At 45.0% G+C, this 15,288-nt stretch overlaps 3 protein-coding genes across 3 annotated transcripts; all 3 read right to left on the bottom strand.

Moving 5' to 3' along the window:
* Window positions 1-9,138: 9,138 nt before the first annotated feature.
* CCR75_007544 (uncharacterized protein) lies at window positions 9,139-10,236 on the bottom strand (the record flags this gene model as incomplete). Its single annotated transcript, XM_067965603.1, has 1 exon — window positions 9,139-10,236. One exon carries the CDS (start codon window positions 10,234-10,236, stop codon window positions 9,139-9,141), a length of 1,098 nt encoding a protein of 365 aa, XP_067816033.1.
* Window positions 10,237-10,598: 362 nt separating this feature from the next.
* Window positions 10,599-11,219, bottom strand: CCR75_009676 (uncharacterized protein; the record flags this gene model as incomplete). The annotated part of the gene is made up of 1 exon (XM_067967715.1): window positions 10,599-11,219. One exon carries the CDS (start codon window positions 11,217-11,219, stop codon window positions 10,599-10,601), a length of 621 nt encoding a protein of 206 aa, XP_067817880.1.
* Window positions 11,220-12,833: 1,614 nt separating this feature from the next.
* Window positions 12,834-13,592, bottom strand: CCR75_009675 (uncharacterized protein; the record flags this gene model as incomplete). The annotated part of the gene is made up of 1 exon (XM_067967714.1): window positions 12,834-13,592. One exon carries the CDS (start codon window positions 13,590-13,592, stop codon window positions 12,834-12,836), a length of 759 nt encoding a protein of 252 aa, XP_067817881.1.
* Window positions 13,593-15,288: the final 1,696 nt, after the last annotated feature.

The following is a 15,288-nucleotide window of genomic DNA, read 5'->3' as shown; positions in this document are numbered from 1 at the left end:
TCAGCGGCACCACATTCTGAGAACGGATTCGGAGCCTGCCGACGTCCATTCGCAAAAATGGCGTGAGAGAACGGCGCTCTTTCTCCTTATTCTCCGATTGAGAGTGGCTTTCAAAGTCCACCATTCCCTCATCGTCGAGGAAAGTGCTCAGAGTTTGTGACTCACGCTTGATTGTTATTAGACAAAGGAATAAAAAAACACAACCGAACGGTTAGATGTTTAGGTTCCAACCTCAAAGAGGTAATGGAGCGAATGTTGTCACTCAGTGTCAATAGTCTGATGGGGGAGGGTGTAATGGGGCATACATCGGTTGGAGAACCGTTGTTGTGGTACATGTACTTAATAGCAAAATACCCTTTCATCTAAGTTACATTAATCCCATTTATAATGGGTAACAAATGTGGTCGCCGCCAGATATAAATCTGGCGGCCGAAATTTATTTTTAATTTAGCTAGGGAAGGTTTTAAATTAAATAATTAAATAAAGTGCAGTTCTTCTTTTGATCTTAAAGCGTTAAGCGCCTTCCTAAGGCTTGCGCATTGATCTGTAAGAGATCGAAGCCTTTTTAAGGTATATCCTCTTGGGCACTAGTTGCCACTCGATTTTACGAACCCCTGAATCCCTTAAACTAGGATTCCTTAAGCTTTAATAGCTTGTACGACTCCCCGAATTGTTAGACCAAATATTTCAATAGAACTAAGTAACTTTCTGAGTCTGAAAGTCTCTCTGACTTAAGGAGCGAGGAAGCTCCGCTACAATCGATCCGCGGATGGTCCGGGGTGGCATGTAAAATCTGACGCCAAGCACTCGGAAAATCAGTTTGCAGAATTTTTAGTGAAACAAGGGTTTCGATCATAGACATTTGCCACAGGCAAACCGTGTTGTCGAAACACGCGATCGATGAATAGCCTTGCTGTACCTTCACCATCAATGGCATCCGGCACAGCCGCTCATTGAGCCATTTTGCTTACTCGCTCAACAAATACCACTATGCTGGTGTTCCGGCCGAAACTTGCGGTAAACCGAAAACAAAATCCATACTAATGGACTCCCAACACCCTGTATGTACGAGCAGACTTGCCAGTGGCGCAGCACCATGCGCCGAGGGTTTAGCCCGTTGGCAAGTTTCGCATGTGCGAACGTACATTATAAAAGTTTAAACCACCAATAAATCTGGCTTACAGAGCCGTAGTTCTTTTCTCTACCGAGATGACCACCAAGGACAGTATCGTGTGGCTCATGGAGGATTCAGTACTTTAAATTCTCATCATGAGGAACAACGACGCGCGGAGGATCCACAGCGTCCGTGACGCAAACGTAAAGACAATTTTGAGCCTGATTCAGTGTTATTTAGAGCTCATAGCAAAGCTATACACTGGTCATCCAGGGTGTAAGCTGAACGGAATAATTCAGTAATAGACGACATAATAGCCGTTAAATGAGGGAGCTTATAAAGCGGCCTGCGTGATAGCGCATTAGCCAAAGCATTCTGCTTTTCAGGCTTATACTTCACCTCGAAGTTGTATTCGGCTAAAAGGAGAGCCATCGGGCATTCTCTGTGAGAGATAGGACGACTAAGTCGTGTGTACTGACGCGTGATCTGTAATATAACAAGAGGCTTAGAGGCTTGAAGATGAACTCTGAATTTGATAAGAGCATACTTTATTGCAAGTAACTCTTTGTCATGAACTGGGTACTTCTTTTTCGCAGCTTTGAGCTGTCTAGACTTGAACGCAATGACACGTTCATGCCGTCACTATTTGTTTGTAACAGAGCACTTCCAATAACAAAATTCGATGCGTCACAGACAACACTGACAGGCCAATTTTGATTTGGCAGTCCCAGAATCGGGGCATGGATAAGTCTATCCTTTACTGCTTGAAAGGCATTATGCTCTGGGTAAGTCCATCACCAATCTGTATCCTTTTTAAGGAGATTTGATAATGGCCTAGCCATATCAGAGTATTTTTCGCTAAATTTGTGTAAATAATTGGCGAGACCCAACCAATTCAGCAAATTCATTTGATTTTTAGGAACATGCCAATCTTCTATGGCTTTTACCTTAGCGGGATCCGCTCTGAGGCCTCGCTTTTCAATAAAGCACCCTAAAAGAATTTCTTCTGCGCTAAAAATGCATTTAGATGCATTGGCATATAGTTCATTTGTGCGCATACACTCAAGCACAGCTCGCAAATGATCAAATTGGTTTTTCATATCCGACCGAACCTGATCCGCACGACTATGGACAAAAATGTCATCAAAATAAGTCGGTGCATAACCTCGATGAGGGCGGAACAGTTGCATCACAAGACGATTAAATATTGCCGGGGCATTAGAAAGCCCTTGTGGCATAACCAACCACTCCCATAGCATACTGCCTGTGCTGCTAACCGCTGTAAGCGGGATAACGCTAGTTCGCATGACCATCGACTCCGTCAAGTGCACTGTACATTGTACATCCCACCACATTGTTCTGAACATCCGTTCTAGGAATAACGTTTTGTGCTGGTATAGAGGCAGCATTCAGCTTATTATAAGCATGTACAATGCGTTATTTACCCTTTTGCTTTTTGACACAAAATTTTGGTGTCGAATGGGGAAATTTGCTCTCGGGGTACCATTCCCGCCTCGTACTTAGCACGAAAGAAATCGTTAATGACGTCACACTGTTCCCTTGATAAAGGCCGCTGTCGTGTGACACAGTATTGACCAAGTCAATTTCATGACGGACACCTCTATCCGCAGGTAAAACAGATGGTGGATTGGTATATACCACATCTTGGAATACCTTGATCCACACATAAAGTGGATCCGTAGGATCTTTAAGGATCAATGACTCACTCCGCGCACTTAATGCAGCTTTTGTATCATCCAGGACGGGCCAGGACAGCTTCGTCCAGAAGTGACGATGAGTTTTACTCAATCATAGGTCGAATGACTACCATCTAAGATAGGTCGTTAGCCCTTAAGGCTCGGCCGCACTCATCAATAGACATTTCGTCTACTGCAGAAGAGCATGTTACGAAGGGATTGCCGCAAGGCTAACTTCTGCCTCGATGCTACCGGTTACACCATTACAAGCGTATTCAATTCCTTACTCAAATCACTTTGCGAGGGTATAGACCCTTCGCGTCTCGCCAGCCTTGGAGTAGAGACAATACGCCTCTTAGAGGCTGGGACATTCACGTCTTCAAATTTTCAGCCTGTATGGGATCTATACCAGAGCTGGTGTCTACTTCGACATCCGACAAGGAATTAGGTAACTCAGCTTCCTTGTCCAGCGACCGTTTACGTGTCATTTCACGTGCATTAAAAGGGTTTGACCCGAAATGCCATGGCGAACCGCCAATTATGTCACTACTGACACTCAGCATGATGCCACCTCGGCCGACCACGGTGGACTTAGACTTGCCACTCCACGTATCTCAGGGATATAACACCCTTGATGACTCGGTCTTAGGCCAACAATGCTTTTAGCATTTAGTGAATCGTTTTTAAAACAATTGCTACTCGACGGAATACGTGCCATTCCAACTCCTTTTTCTGAGTTAAGCCCAAAATAAATGTTTTCAACATTGGATTTAGTAACTCAGATATTACAATGTCTAACACACTGATAAATTTAGTCAGTCATATGCGCCAATAGCGCTTTTGTCTCCTAGCAAAGGTGGGCTCATGACTTCTCAGAAATTTGCTTGGAACATTGCGCGTGGTGCCTAAGGTCTTAGACCTCCAATCGATCCGTGACTCATGGCGTTTAATCCAGGCCATACCAAGGATGGGATCATATCTCGAATTCGATTAAGGACGAGGCAGCGTTCCATACTGTCAAAGTCCAGAAACTTCTTGCCTAAATTCAAGAAACTTTAGGAGCAGTGACACGAGTCCCAGTCGCTAAGCGAGCAGTGATTGTATCACTTTCATGCGCTTTAAGTCCCCAACGCATTAGTTTCCCTCAAGCGAAAGACGTCAAGCATAAGTGCAAGACGCTCCTGAGTCAATTATAATTGACCACGGCTTATCAAAACCCTTTACAGTCGCTAAAGCGACTAGCAGCCAGGCTTGTACTCTCACCGATCTAATTGGGGCTAGATTCTATTTATTCTCACCTCCTAGAGTTTTAACAGAGCCTAGGTCTTCCCCAGTAGAGCGGTTTTCACCTACATGGTATCGACGTTTTCCGCACCGTACCAGATTTCTGGTATAGGTCGGAATTGGTGCTATTTTGAGCTTTACGAGTATTTTGTAGGGGACAGGCCGGACGTAAATGTTTCGTGCTTCCGCACATACAACATCTACAAATGATTTCATGCTGTTCCACTGCTTGAAGTGCCTTTTCTCCCTCCTCAACGAGGCGTAGATCCATGAATTCCGGTCTATTAGACGGTACCAATGTGCTCGAAGAGCTTGTTCGGTAAATAGGCGGGCTAACGCGAGCAGACTTAAAGACGAACTCAGCGCGTAGCGCTATGGCAATTGCGTCTTCGAAAGTAGCTGGATGGGGTCGTAATAATTCCGAACGGTCAACGCCTTCATTGAGAAACCCCAAAAAAATTTACGATAGTTGCTTCTTGCATCGGGCCTTGAAGCATAGATGCAATGAGTGTTCTCAACTCCTGGGCATGGTCCTCTAGGGCTCGTTTACCCTGTCGAGTCGCTATGAGCCGTGATCGTATGCGTAAAGCCTAATCAGGCGGTGCAAACATGCTGGTCATTTGCTGAATTACCGAATCCCATGAGAAAAAAAAGCGTCGTCTATGGACGCTGCACGAGAGTGCCCACTCCATGGCTCTATCTTCGAGGTACAGAGATATACCGAGTTGGCATAGATGCCGCAAGGGTGATCCTGAACCTGGCCGATCGGGGAGGATTCGTACGCATGAAGGTTTCAACCCTTGCATGCAAAACCTCTGGTCCCTGAATATACTGAACTTTACATATTCAAGCCCAAATAAAGTTTTGAGCTTGTCATACGCTATGCCCTGCGCTTCTATAAGTTTTGAGACCTCTTCCATTTCAGTGAAGGCTTAGTCTTATAAAGACTCAGAGATTGACTACTAGTGCTACCAGATGTAGCGGAGCTTCTTCGCTGCTAAAGATAGAGGAAGACTTTTAGACTTCAAGATCAAAAGGAAAACTCAGCATTTTTAATTTTAATTTAAATTCAAAACCTTACCGTAGCTAATTCAAAATAGATTTCGGCCGCCAGATATATATCTGGCGGCGACTACATTTGTTACCCATAATAAATGGAATTTAAGTAATTAATTATTTTAAAATAGAATAAAAGGGTATTTACCCATAAAGTAAATGTACCACAACAACGGTTCTCCAACCGATGTGTGCCCCATTACAATAAAGGTACCACAAAACGGTTCTCCAACCAATGTGTGCCTCATTACAGAGGCAGTCAAAAACACGTCGATTTGGGCGAGCGCGCGTGAACAGGCACAACCGCGTCTCCGATTGCGCATAAAATGCAACGTCAACATTTGATGATATTCCATATGTCTAACGTTAACTCCATTTTGTTCGGTATTGAGGTTTCGACCTCCAAGCGGTACGGAACCGTACATTCGACCAGCACCATTTGTTGGACACACTGCTGAGCTTTATAGGAACGTTATTTAAGTTGTATATGGCATAAGCGGCCACTATAGTAATTTGATAAGGCCTTTCGGTGCGCGTGCTGCTCTTCGAGTAACGCCAAATAGGCAGCCTCCGCATGTGTGATTAGCTGTACTCGAAAAGGCGGGACCAAGCCAGACCCATTCTTAGACCCGGCTTTGATATTGTCGATTACCAGATCAGGAGCAAGCCTGGTATGAGCGAGCGTTAAAATTTTACGCATACGCCAACTGCTGACGCTAACCTAAATGTAGTGATAGCGTAAACGACTTTCAGTAGACAGCGAAGGCCTAAATGATACCTGCATCTTCCTACGATGTTCCGCTGTAAATATATGCTGCAGCGAGTGTACGCTCGAAATTATGCTCGACCTCTAAAATTAAAATTGCGTGGGCTAAAATTTAAGCTTCATTGTAAGGGTGGTCGATTTGGCTATTTTCGCCTCGCGAACCAGACTCAAGATTTTTATTGATCTTCCTATCTGATGAATTTTAATTAAACGATAAATGCTCAGGACTCAATTCAGGCATCAGTAAACTGCAAGCGGGCACGTCGTAATGCGGCCACGCTCTACTTATACACACACCATAGCACAGCGAGGAGGCGGTTTAACCAGCTTCTTTTGCGTGCAGTGAGGTAGTTGCGGTGGGCGCGTTAGCGACTTCACCTAACGCACTAAGTACTTTGATTAAGTGTCTTCACGGGAGCGGTAATCCGGCTCGTGCTAAATAGTTCCGCTTACCATTTTTGGTAGGTGTGTGGACTTCTTAGATGGACTTTTGGGTAATCAAACCAAAGGAAGTTGGAGGCAATAACAGGTCTGGGATGCCCTTAGATGTTCTGGGCCGCACGCATGCTACGACGGGGTGTATCGTTACATAAAATTAACACTTATAAATAGTTTATTAATATATTATCTAAAAGGTAGAGAATATTTGGAGAATATTACTTACATAGTAATGTTCAGAAATCTTATCCATAAATAGGTATAGGCCATTATATCTATTTATCCACCACGACCTGATTGGCACGTTCTGTTTGGCCATTGATCTGAGGATGGTCTGCAGTCGACATGGGGAACTCGCCACCTAGCAGCCCAAGCACTTGTCGCCAAAACCCAGACGTAAATCATTGATCCCGGTCCAATACTATGGACTCGGCCATCTCGTGTAATCGGTATACGCGATCCAGGACAAGAGAGCTGCCTACTTGCCTTTGATCGATGTCTTACATGGTGCTGAATGAACCATCTTGCTTAGACCGTTTACGAAGACGACGAGCCCCGTCCGACCCTAATGTGAAGTCTAGACTTACTGACTTCCAACAGTTGGTTGGAATCGGTAGCGGCTTCAGTGGCGCACTGCTGGACGGTGCAGGCTTTATGCTGACACTGTTCGCAAGAGCGAATATAGTTGGCCACCCATCTAAATAAGTGCGTTCACCAAAATTTCTCTGACACTCGTAAGAATGTCTTTTCACGGCCCAGATGCCCACTAGATGGCGCATCATGGAGCTCGTGAAGGGTCATCAGCTTGAGGTCTGTGTCATGAGGCACATAGATTCCCAAGGAATCACAAGGTGACAGCTGATGCCATAACAGGCCATCGATGAAGCTAAAGCGATTTACCTCAGCTTTCTCCTGCATTTTTTCGACCCCTCAGTGGTAGATGCGGACTCATGCGTCTCGCACGCTGGTTATTGCCATCGCTCTTCGGAAAGGGATTCCTCTTGCTGGGCGTCTTCGCCCCAGCAGGGGCCCAGGCATAGCAGCGCTCATATGACTGCGCTTGCCACATTTGTGACAGACAACGTCTGCATTGCCCAACTCCATGGAAGTGACACCTGTTCTCTCGGCCGACGGCTTATACCAAGCTATCGCCGAGGCACTGTTGTAAAATTTCTCCTCAACTAAGGCAATTTGGATTCCATCGTTGACGGCACCTTTCTAATAAGAGCCTGTCACGATGAGCCATGACGTATTCCGTTCATAAACTTGGGCACTTTTATGTGCTCCCCAATCGGACCTACGGTAATTGATCCCGACAGCTAGTGCATCTCCTGCACATGCTCTTGCATAGATCGCTTCGCCTGCCACGCCCCGAAAACGCGCACCTTATGCAACACCTCGTTGTTTGGTGGCTGGCACATGGCGCGAGTCTTTGTCTTATAATCGCCCATGAAGGGAACACCTTGAATACGCTATACCCGCCGAGTAAGCCCACTCTGAGGCTTTACCGCGCGGGTGCGACATGGAGTACGGCACCATCGGGCTGTCATCTTCGATTAGCTGCGACACACCGCATTGCTTTACTGCTAACAGCCGATGGATATCGTGCGCGCTGCAGTTCCATCGAACTTGGGCGGGTCCATCCGAATAAGCCTCGGCTGAGAGCGGAGAGCATCTTAACAGTCCTGTTGAAAGCCTCGCTTCGAGCCTGCTCTCGCCTTAGCTCATCCTGAGTCTGTGTGACAGACTCCGCCGTAGCATGGCTTTGTGCCTCGGACGCGACCCTTCGCTGTCCGAGCATGAGTGCGTCAAACTGCTCCAACTGAGTAACATGTTGCTCAGGAGACTACCCAAGACCCTGGCCATGGCTTGTTCCCTAAGTCCCTGCGCCGTCTGCTCAGCCAACTCCCGATGATGTTCGGAGGTGGGGGGAAATGAGTCCAATCGATATTGAGGCTCATCCTCACGTACACGCTCAAAGATGCGGGTCGTGGGAAGGATTTCAAGTTCCACCAAGTGTAGACGGGCGCTACTTAAAGCTGCCACGTACTACGCACGCACACACCTTCGACGATTTACCGCCTTCTCTCACGTGCAGTGAGGTTTGTGGTGGGCGCCTTAGCGACCTCACCCAACTCACGAAGTACACTGATAAAAGTGTCGTCACGGGAGCGGTAATCCGGCTCCTCGTGCAAACTTATCAAGTATATTGTAAGTTTAAGACTGATTTATATTTAATCGCATTAAATATAAATTTCTGTTATTACCTAGCATAAATGCCGTCTTTGTAGATAGACTAATATGTGCTGCGAGCGTATCGTTTTTGGGTATTTCGCATAGCGGATGACGCTAGGATGTACCAATGTGCATCACATACATAAGGGTGGGTCACATATATATGAAGCACACTTAAGTGGTAGGTTTTTTTTTTATTACTTCAATTAAGTACCTAGGAATTTAAGTTGAATATAACAATTCCAACGTAAATACTTCTTTATTATTTTCTCTTACAGAAATAATATTCATGTTTTAACGGTACACCCCGTTCCATTTCGTGCTAAACTGACGGCCCCGGGTCACTCGATGTTATGTAAGAGCTAATTCCTGTCTAGGACAGCGACTCAAAGAAGTAATTCACTATTCTTTCCAATCCTGGGTGCAGGTCCTAGTGCCGTGTCATCTTTTGTGCATTTGGGCATGTAAGTTCAGTGCTTAACAATTAATTCATTGTAAATGCCCACATAACGCGATAATCTTTTATCGATAAAGTCATCCAAGAATCTTTACTCGCTCTGTTGATTACAAGCTTCCGCAGTGAATCTCGTAACGTCCAAGGAGCTTTGAGCAATGACGTTCTCGAGACGCTTTTCAATATCGACGGTATGAAGCAAAATTCGCTGCATTAGAATCGCCGAGTCGCCATCTAATCCAGGAATCAGTGCCTGTAGATTCCGTTCGCCTTGCCACAATTGAATAACTCCCGCTTTCAGTGAATACCCTTGAGCATCGAGGTCATCGAGACCTGATCCGTGTTCAAAATGAGTTTTAATAGCTTGCTGTTGCTTGTCGTCGTCGTCAAGATATGGCACGACAGCAATAAGCTGCAACGTGTCGTCTAACTCATTCAGAACCTTTTCAATCGAATGATCTTCTGGTGCTTTACGATCCACGGGATTATAAGCCGGAGCTGAAGAATGCCGTTCTTCGCGCTTGGCCTCGTGACGGTCGTTCTCATGCGTTTCATCTTCCTTTTCAAAGCCTAAATTTGGATTCTCTACTGCGTGTTTACCTACACTTTTGCCCCAGCTTCCTTTGTCCCATTGAAAGACCTCAGGGAGCCCACAGTTGCTGAAAAATTGACCCAATGCCTCCTCTACCAACGTATTACATGCACCTCCCGTCGTGCGTAGTTGCAACTCGACTTCTTTAAATTCACCCTCGATAGGTGTTTTTAAAAAAAATGGAAGTTTTAAGGTCTTGGCTGGGGGAAATTGATTGTGTTTCTCAATGGCGTCCAGGATGCCCAAGAGCTCTTTGTACGATTCCTCATTTGCGCGCTGCTGCGTTGGATACTGTCCAAAGAGATCCGGATGCGTACGCAAATAGAGCTTGCGCAACGTTTCTTTAAGAATTGGCACCTTGACTCCTTTTTGGCTCTTGTTGACGCGTAATTTCTTCCGACGGAGCGTGCGTTCGCTGACTTTTGTTCGTACAAAACTAATGCTGCTGGTTCGGGTTGATAGGAATGGAGGGTCGATAGAGCAAGGCACGCGGTGCTTATGCATTTGTTGCCAGGGAATTGCTGTGCTTAAGCGTGTAGACGCGTGCATTTGGAAGCGAGAAACGATAAGCGTCTGACGAGCTAGTGCGACGAAGCCCATTACCACCGCTTTTCAGAGCCCTGAAGGCAAGAATGAATAAAATTATTTATCACTTTTTTTGAGAGCAAAATATGCGTTTTTCGTAATGAGCACAAATTCGGGTCATGCCTGAAATTACATGTTGCCCATTTTCTTGTGCATTTTACGGCGAGGTATTCTTACAATCGTTCTTTATTTCTAACATAAGATAAGGAGAATTTATCAATGGTGCAAGTATACGTACATCATTTATACGGGACTTAGACGTCTTGATTGCCTGTGTCGAATCAAAAGTTAAGAGCAAAAGCAAAGCACGCGGGCTCGACCAAGATCTCCGCAATACCTTGATGGTGTCGAGATGACTTCTTTTTTAACGGACAATCTCAAATGACCTGATTGTCTTCTTGCAACTCATCTTTGTCATCGGGATCAACTCCACCATTCGAGAGCATCTCACGCACTTTTCTCTCAATATTAAGCGTGTGGAGCAGGATACGCTGCAGAATCTGGGCCGAATCGGTATCCAATCCCTCAACAATCTTTGTAAGGTCGCGCTCACCCTTCCAAATCTTATGCGTCCCAGCTTTAATATTATACCCACGTTCATCAATCTCATCAAGACCACTGCCACTCTCAAAGTGTTGGCGCACTTCCCCATACTCCTCTTCATCCATCAGTGGCACAGCAGCAATAATTTCAAAAACTTCATTGAGCTCTTTCAGCAAGTTTTCAATCGAAGCATCTTCAATTGTCATTTCACTGTCGTCAAATGCTAGCGTAGGTTCAATTTCGTTCTCTTCTGGCAGGACCACACGCTCGCTCACCTTTGTTCGCAAAAAGCCTACTCGAGTCGATAGGATCGGAGACTCCATCGCACAGGGCAAGCGCTGCCACTTCGTTCGCTGCAAGAATTGCTCATTAGCTACAAGAGGACAAACGCGCATACGGGAATAGAGGAATCGAGAAGTGGCGCGTGCCTGACGAGCTACCGACATGAAGGCCATGACGCAAGGCGAAGAGTGTTGTTTTTATTGGTTTTGAGTCATTTCTTGTACAGCGTGATATTAGGTACGTAGTCCATTATTGCTTCAAAACTTTTTTTATTTTCAAGCTGACAAGCAATAGTAGCCGAAGATGCTTTTTTAGCCGCTTAATACTCCATAATAGCTCAAATTTAAAATTTAAAATAGTTTCTTACATCCTTGACAACCTCAAAATGGAAACTGCAAAAAAAAAGTAGCGTAAATAATACTGTACATACAGTACATCGTCTGATACAACCGTTTGCTCTTGAGGTCACGGGAGAGCTGTAACATGAGTTATTTAAATAGTGTCGGAAAACCTAAAGTGACCTCAGGCAATTTGCATACAAGGCCAATGCAAGTCTTTAACGCTACCAGTAGCTAGAAAGCCTGTTGCATGTGACAGAAAAACACGATCTAGAATATTTTCGTGCCTTACATAATAGCACTCCTCTGAATTATGCAATGCGGAGACCTCCAACACATTCATGAGCGCACATTGCAATGAAGTTCAGTCGCAAATAATAAACTGTTTTTGGGAATATGCGTCCAATATTGCGCAAAAGTTTGTTTCGCGAGGAACATGAAAGTTTGCAGCGATTGATCGAAGAGCATTTTTTTATTTGGTGATGAGCAAGCTAAGTGACTCCTACACGGCCCCGAAGACTTCGCAAAAAAAATTGCGTCTTAATACGGCAATGTGAAGAATGCGTCTTTTTACATGACAGGACGTCGACGCTGGCATACCTCTAAATCGTTAAGTTGCTTGCTAATCACTTTTGAGTACCGCGAGTTTTTACGTGTTTGTATAGAAGTCGGATGAAAACCTATTTGCGCTTAAAATATTAGAGGAAGGCACCTTGAATTCTCTTGGTAGAACCACCTTTTGCCATCACGGCCGGTCGGCTGCTTTTGTTTTGATACGGAAAACAGCCTGCATTTTCGTGGCTTATTGCAGTTAGGACGTCGACAGCTTGATTTAAACCTCGCATTAGCTTGAACGATATTGTGCTTTCCCTTGAAATTAATTAGCTATTTCTTACATCGCAGTGTTCTAGCCATTAATTTTTAGCATCACATTCCAGAATCTTAAGTTGTAATCGCGATAACTTTTTTTCTGTTTGAAAGTAATCGTTAAAAGGTATAACAACTCCCGCCAAACAAAATAATTGAAAATTGCTGCTGCAGTGCGAGGGAGCACCAGCGCAGACTACTCGTATAATTGTATACTCTAATAATAATCTAAAAGATTTGCATATCCATTCCAACGAAAGAAGACCTTCACGATTACAGTCTGTCAGAAAAAAATTAAAATCCGCCCGTGTCTAGCATTTTAAATACTGAAAATTCGGGATCTAATTACGCACCTTGTGATAGTCAAACCCAATAAGAGCTCTGCAGACCTAATTGGCCTGGCGTCGAATGAATAAGAAGTATCTCTGACATTTATTTTGTCTAGCTTGGTCCCGACGAACAAAAAAAAAAATAGTGCGTTTGATACACGCTGAATGATAGCTTTTAGATTTTTTTAATTATCTGAAACTTACTCAATTCAGCAAAAACTTGGACAAGACAAACGTAATTTAAACACTCAATTTAATCATGCTTGGTACCAGTGGTCGTGGCAAAACGCCTCTTTAGTCTTGGGAGCACAAGGCCACCTACGATAGCAACCACTATAAGCTGCATCGTCGTGGCGCTATCAATAATGTCTCCACGCGATCGTAGCTCGCGCAGAATAAGCCCAGCTTTGCAGCTCAGGAAATTGTACGGAACGAGCCCAAATAGCGGGCCTAACGTAAATTGGCCTAGCGGAATGGCCAAGTGGGGCGACGCCATGTTAATAAACCAATTGGGGGTGAATGGAAATACGCGCAGGAATATCATATTCAGCGCCATTTCGTCGCGATGTGCGTCCAATATACTTCTTAAGCGATCGAGTTTTTGCGGAAAAAAGTGCGTGACGACGCGGTAGCCAAAACGCCGCGAAAGGAGAAACATAAAGACCGATCCCAGTGTGTTGTTAGCCAAGCACAGAGGAAATCCCAGCGTCATCCCAAACAACGCGCCGCCCAATAGATTGAAAAATACGGTGCCCGGAATCGCAAATGTTTGCAGGTATAGATAGCAGCCCATGTGTGCGAGCAAAAGTGAACCTCGTTGGCGCTCGGAGAAGCTCTGAAGGGTCTTGCCTAGCTCTTGAGCTGCCTCGAGCGTTGTAGGCAGTCGAAGCGCGAGCCACTCGGTGTCTGTGAGCGTCGAGATTACCAGCGAGTGCAACATCACGCCTAATAGCGCCGTGGTGACTATGAAAACGACGCCCACGAGCTGAAGATCACGGCGCCAGTCCGACATCGTTGCTAAACTTTGTCGACTGCTGCGGATCCTGTTCAAGAAAGTGTTCGGAAGAACGGGGGGTAGGTTATTTTTTGGAAATTTTTATTTTGTTATTTGAATGGATTTTATTGCCAGATCGTTATTAATTAAAAAAAAGAATGCCAGTTAGCAAACAGTTTAACTAAGTAAAATTTTAGGAAAACATGATCCTTTGGCTGATGTATATTTGGTAAGGCTGTAGAGATAGAGTGCGGCAACCGATTCTAGTTTACAGATGGACAAAGGTCTAAGTCCTTCATACTAGCCATAGAAGGATATGAATATTAAAAATAACGACGACAAGAAACAGTCTCTAATTTGCTCTACACTGTTTAGTAAGTATACTTCGTTACGACGTAGTGCTAGCTAAGTAAAATAAACAGGTGTTCCTTGTACCGCACACTATCTCCGTCCCAGCGCGAGATTGTCAGGACCATTCAACTCGCTGAGCCCATGACCACTCATTTCGATTTATCTTTTATACCATTCCTTTTCTATTGATTCAAATTACATATGCGCCATAATAAAAACAAGTAAAAAGGTTGGCGCAATAAGGAGAGATGATACTTAGTAATAATTAGATTTAGGATAGGCGATCCTTAGAGGATGAGCCAAAAGTATCGGCTAGTAAAGCAAAAAAAATAATTCAGTCGTAATTTACCCTCATTCCTCACAAGTGGTACCACTTGTTGGTCTTCCGCTCGCTTCTTCGCCGTCCGCTCGCTTCTTCGCCGTCCGCTCGCTTCTTCGCCGTCCGCTCGCTTCTTCGCCGTCTACTCGCTTCTTCGCCGTCTGCTCGCTTCTTCGCCGTCCGCTCGCTTCTTTGCCGTCCGTTCGCGCTTCGCTGGATTGCACTGCGTTGGATTGCCCAGCACTACTTGTAGCGTAAGGGATTCCACTCGCAGCCAGTAACGTACTGCTTGTAGCGTGGGAATTTCCGCTCGCAGTCAACTGCTCCATTCCTTTGGAAGCGCTGCGTAGCAGTTTTGATTGTGTGGCTTCAGTATCCACTGTAACTCTAAGCGTCTGCCTGACAGATATAGTCGCTTAGTCTGTGTGAGGTTGGGACCGGCTTAACACGGTGAAACAGTTAATCCATCTGGAATAAGATTGAATCTCTTACCCATTACGCTTAATGGCTAAAGAAAGTCGTTGAGATTTATGAGCAAAAAGCTAAAAGCTAATAATCAGATTCCATACTACTGTAGTAAGGCTTTCCTCTTTGAGTACGGTGAAAAGTCTGCAAAGACTGCGAACGATTTGCCTGCGTCATTACAAAAGACCCGACGCATTACAAAAGGCCCGACGCATTGCAAAGATCTTAGCAAAGCAACTCACCAAGGAGAAAGGATGCCTGCCCAAGCAAGAGTCCACCTTATCAGCTCCGTTACACGAGGTATACGCGCTTTTAGAAGAAGCCGAGCGCACCATTTTTAAGGATCTTCGGTTCAACTTAAGAGCCTAGTCTTTTTATAGTTCCGAACACATTCTTCTTCCATTATGGGCAACCCTCAAACGCCGAGCTAATGCAGCAAATGATGCACATGCTACAGCAACAACAAGAGTTAATCAAAACATTCGCTAATTCCTAAAAGATAGGTGGGCTTAAGGTGGACGGGCTAAGGATGCCGACGTAAAGCGGAAAAAGCGAAGAGTCGGTTCGCCTTTATTACGC

This window comes from Bremia lactucae, assembly GCF_004359215.1.
Source record: "Bremia lactucae strain SF5 chromosome Unknown BlacSF5_NotPlaced_78_SHOA01000027.1_24642bp, whole genome shotgun sequence".
Taxonomy (NCBI): Eukaryota; Oomycota; class Peronosporomycetes; order Peronosporales; family Peronosporaceae; genus Bremia; species Bremia lactucae.
Note: the sequence above shows the minus strand (reverse complement) of the source record. Positions and strands in the feature narration are given on the sequence as shown.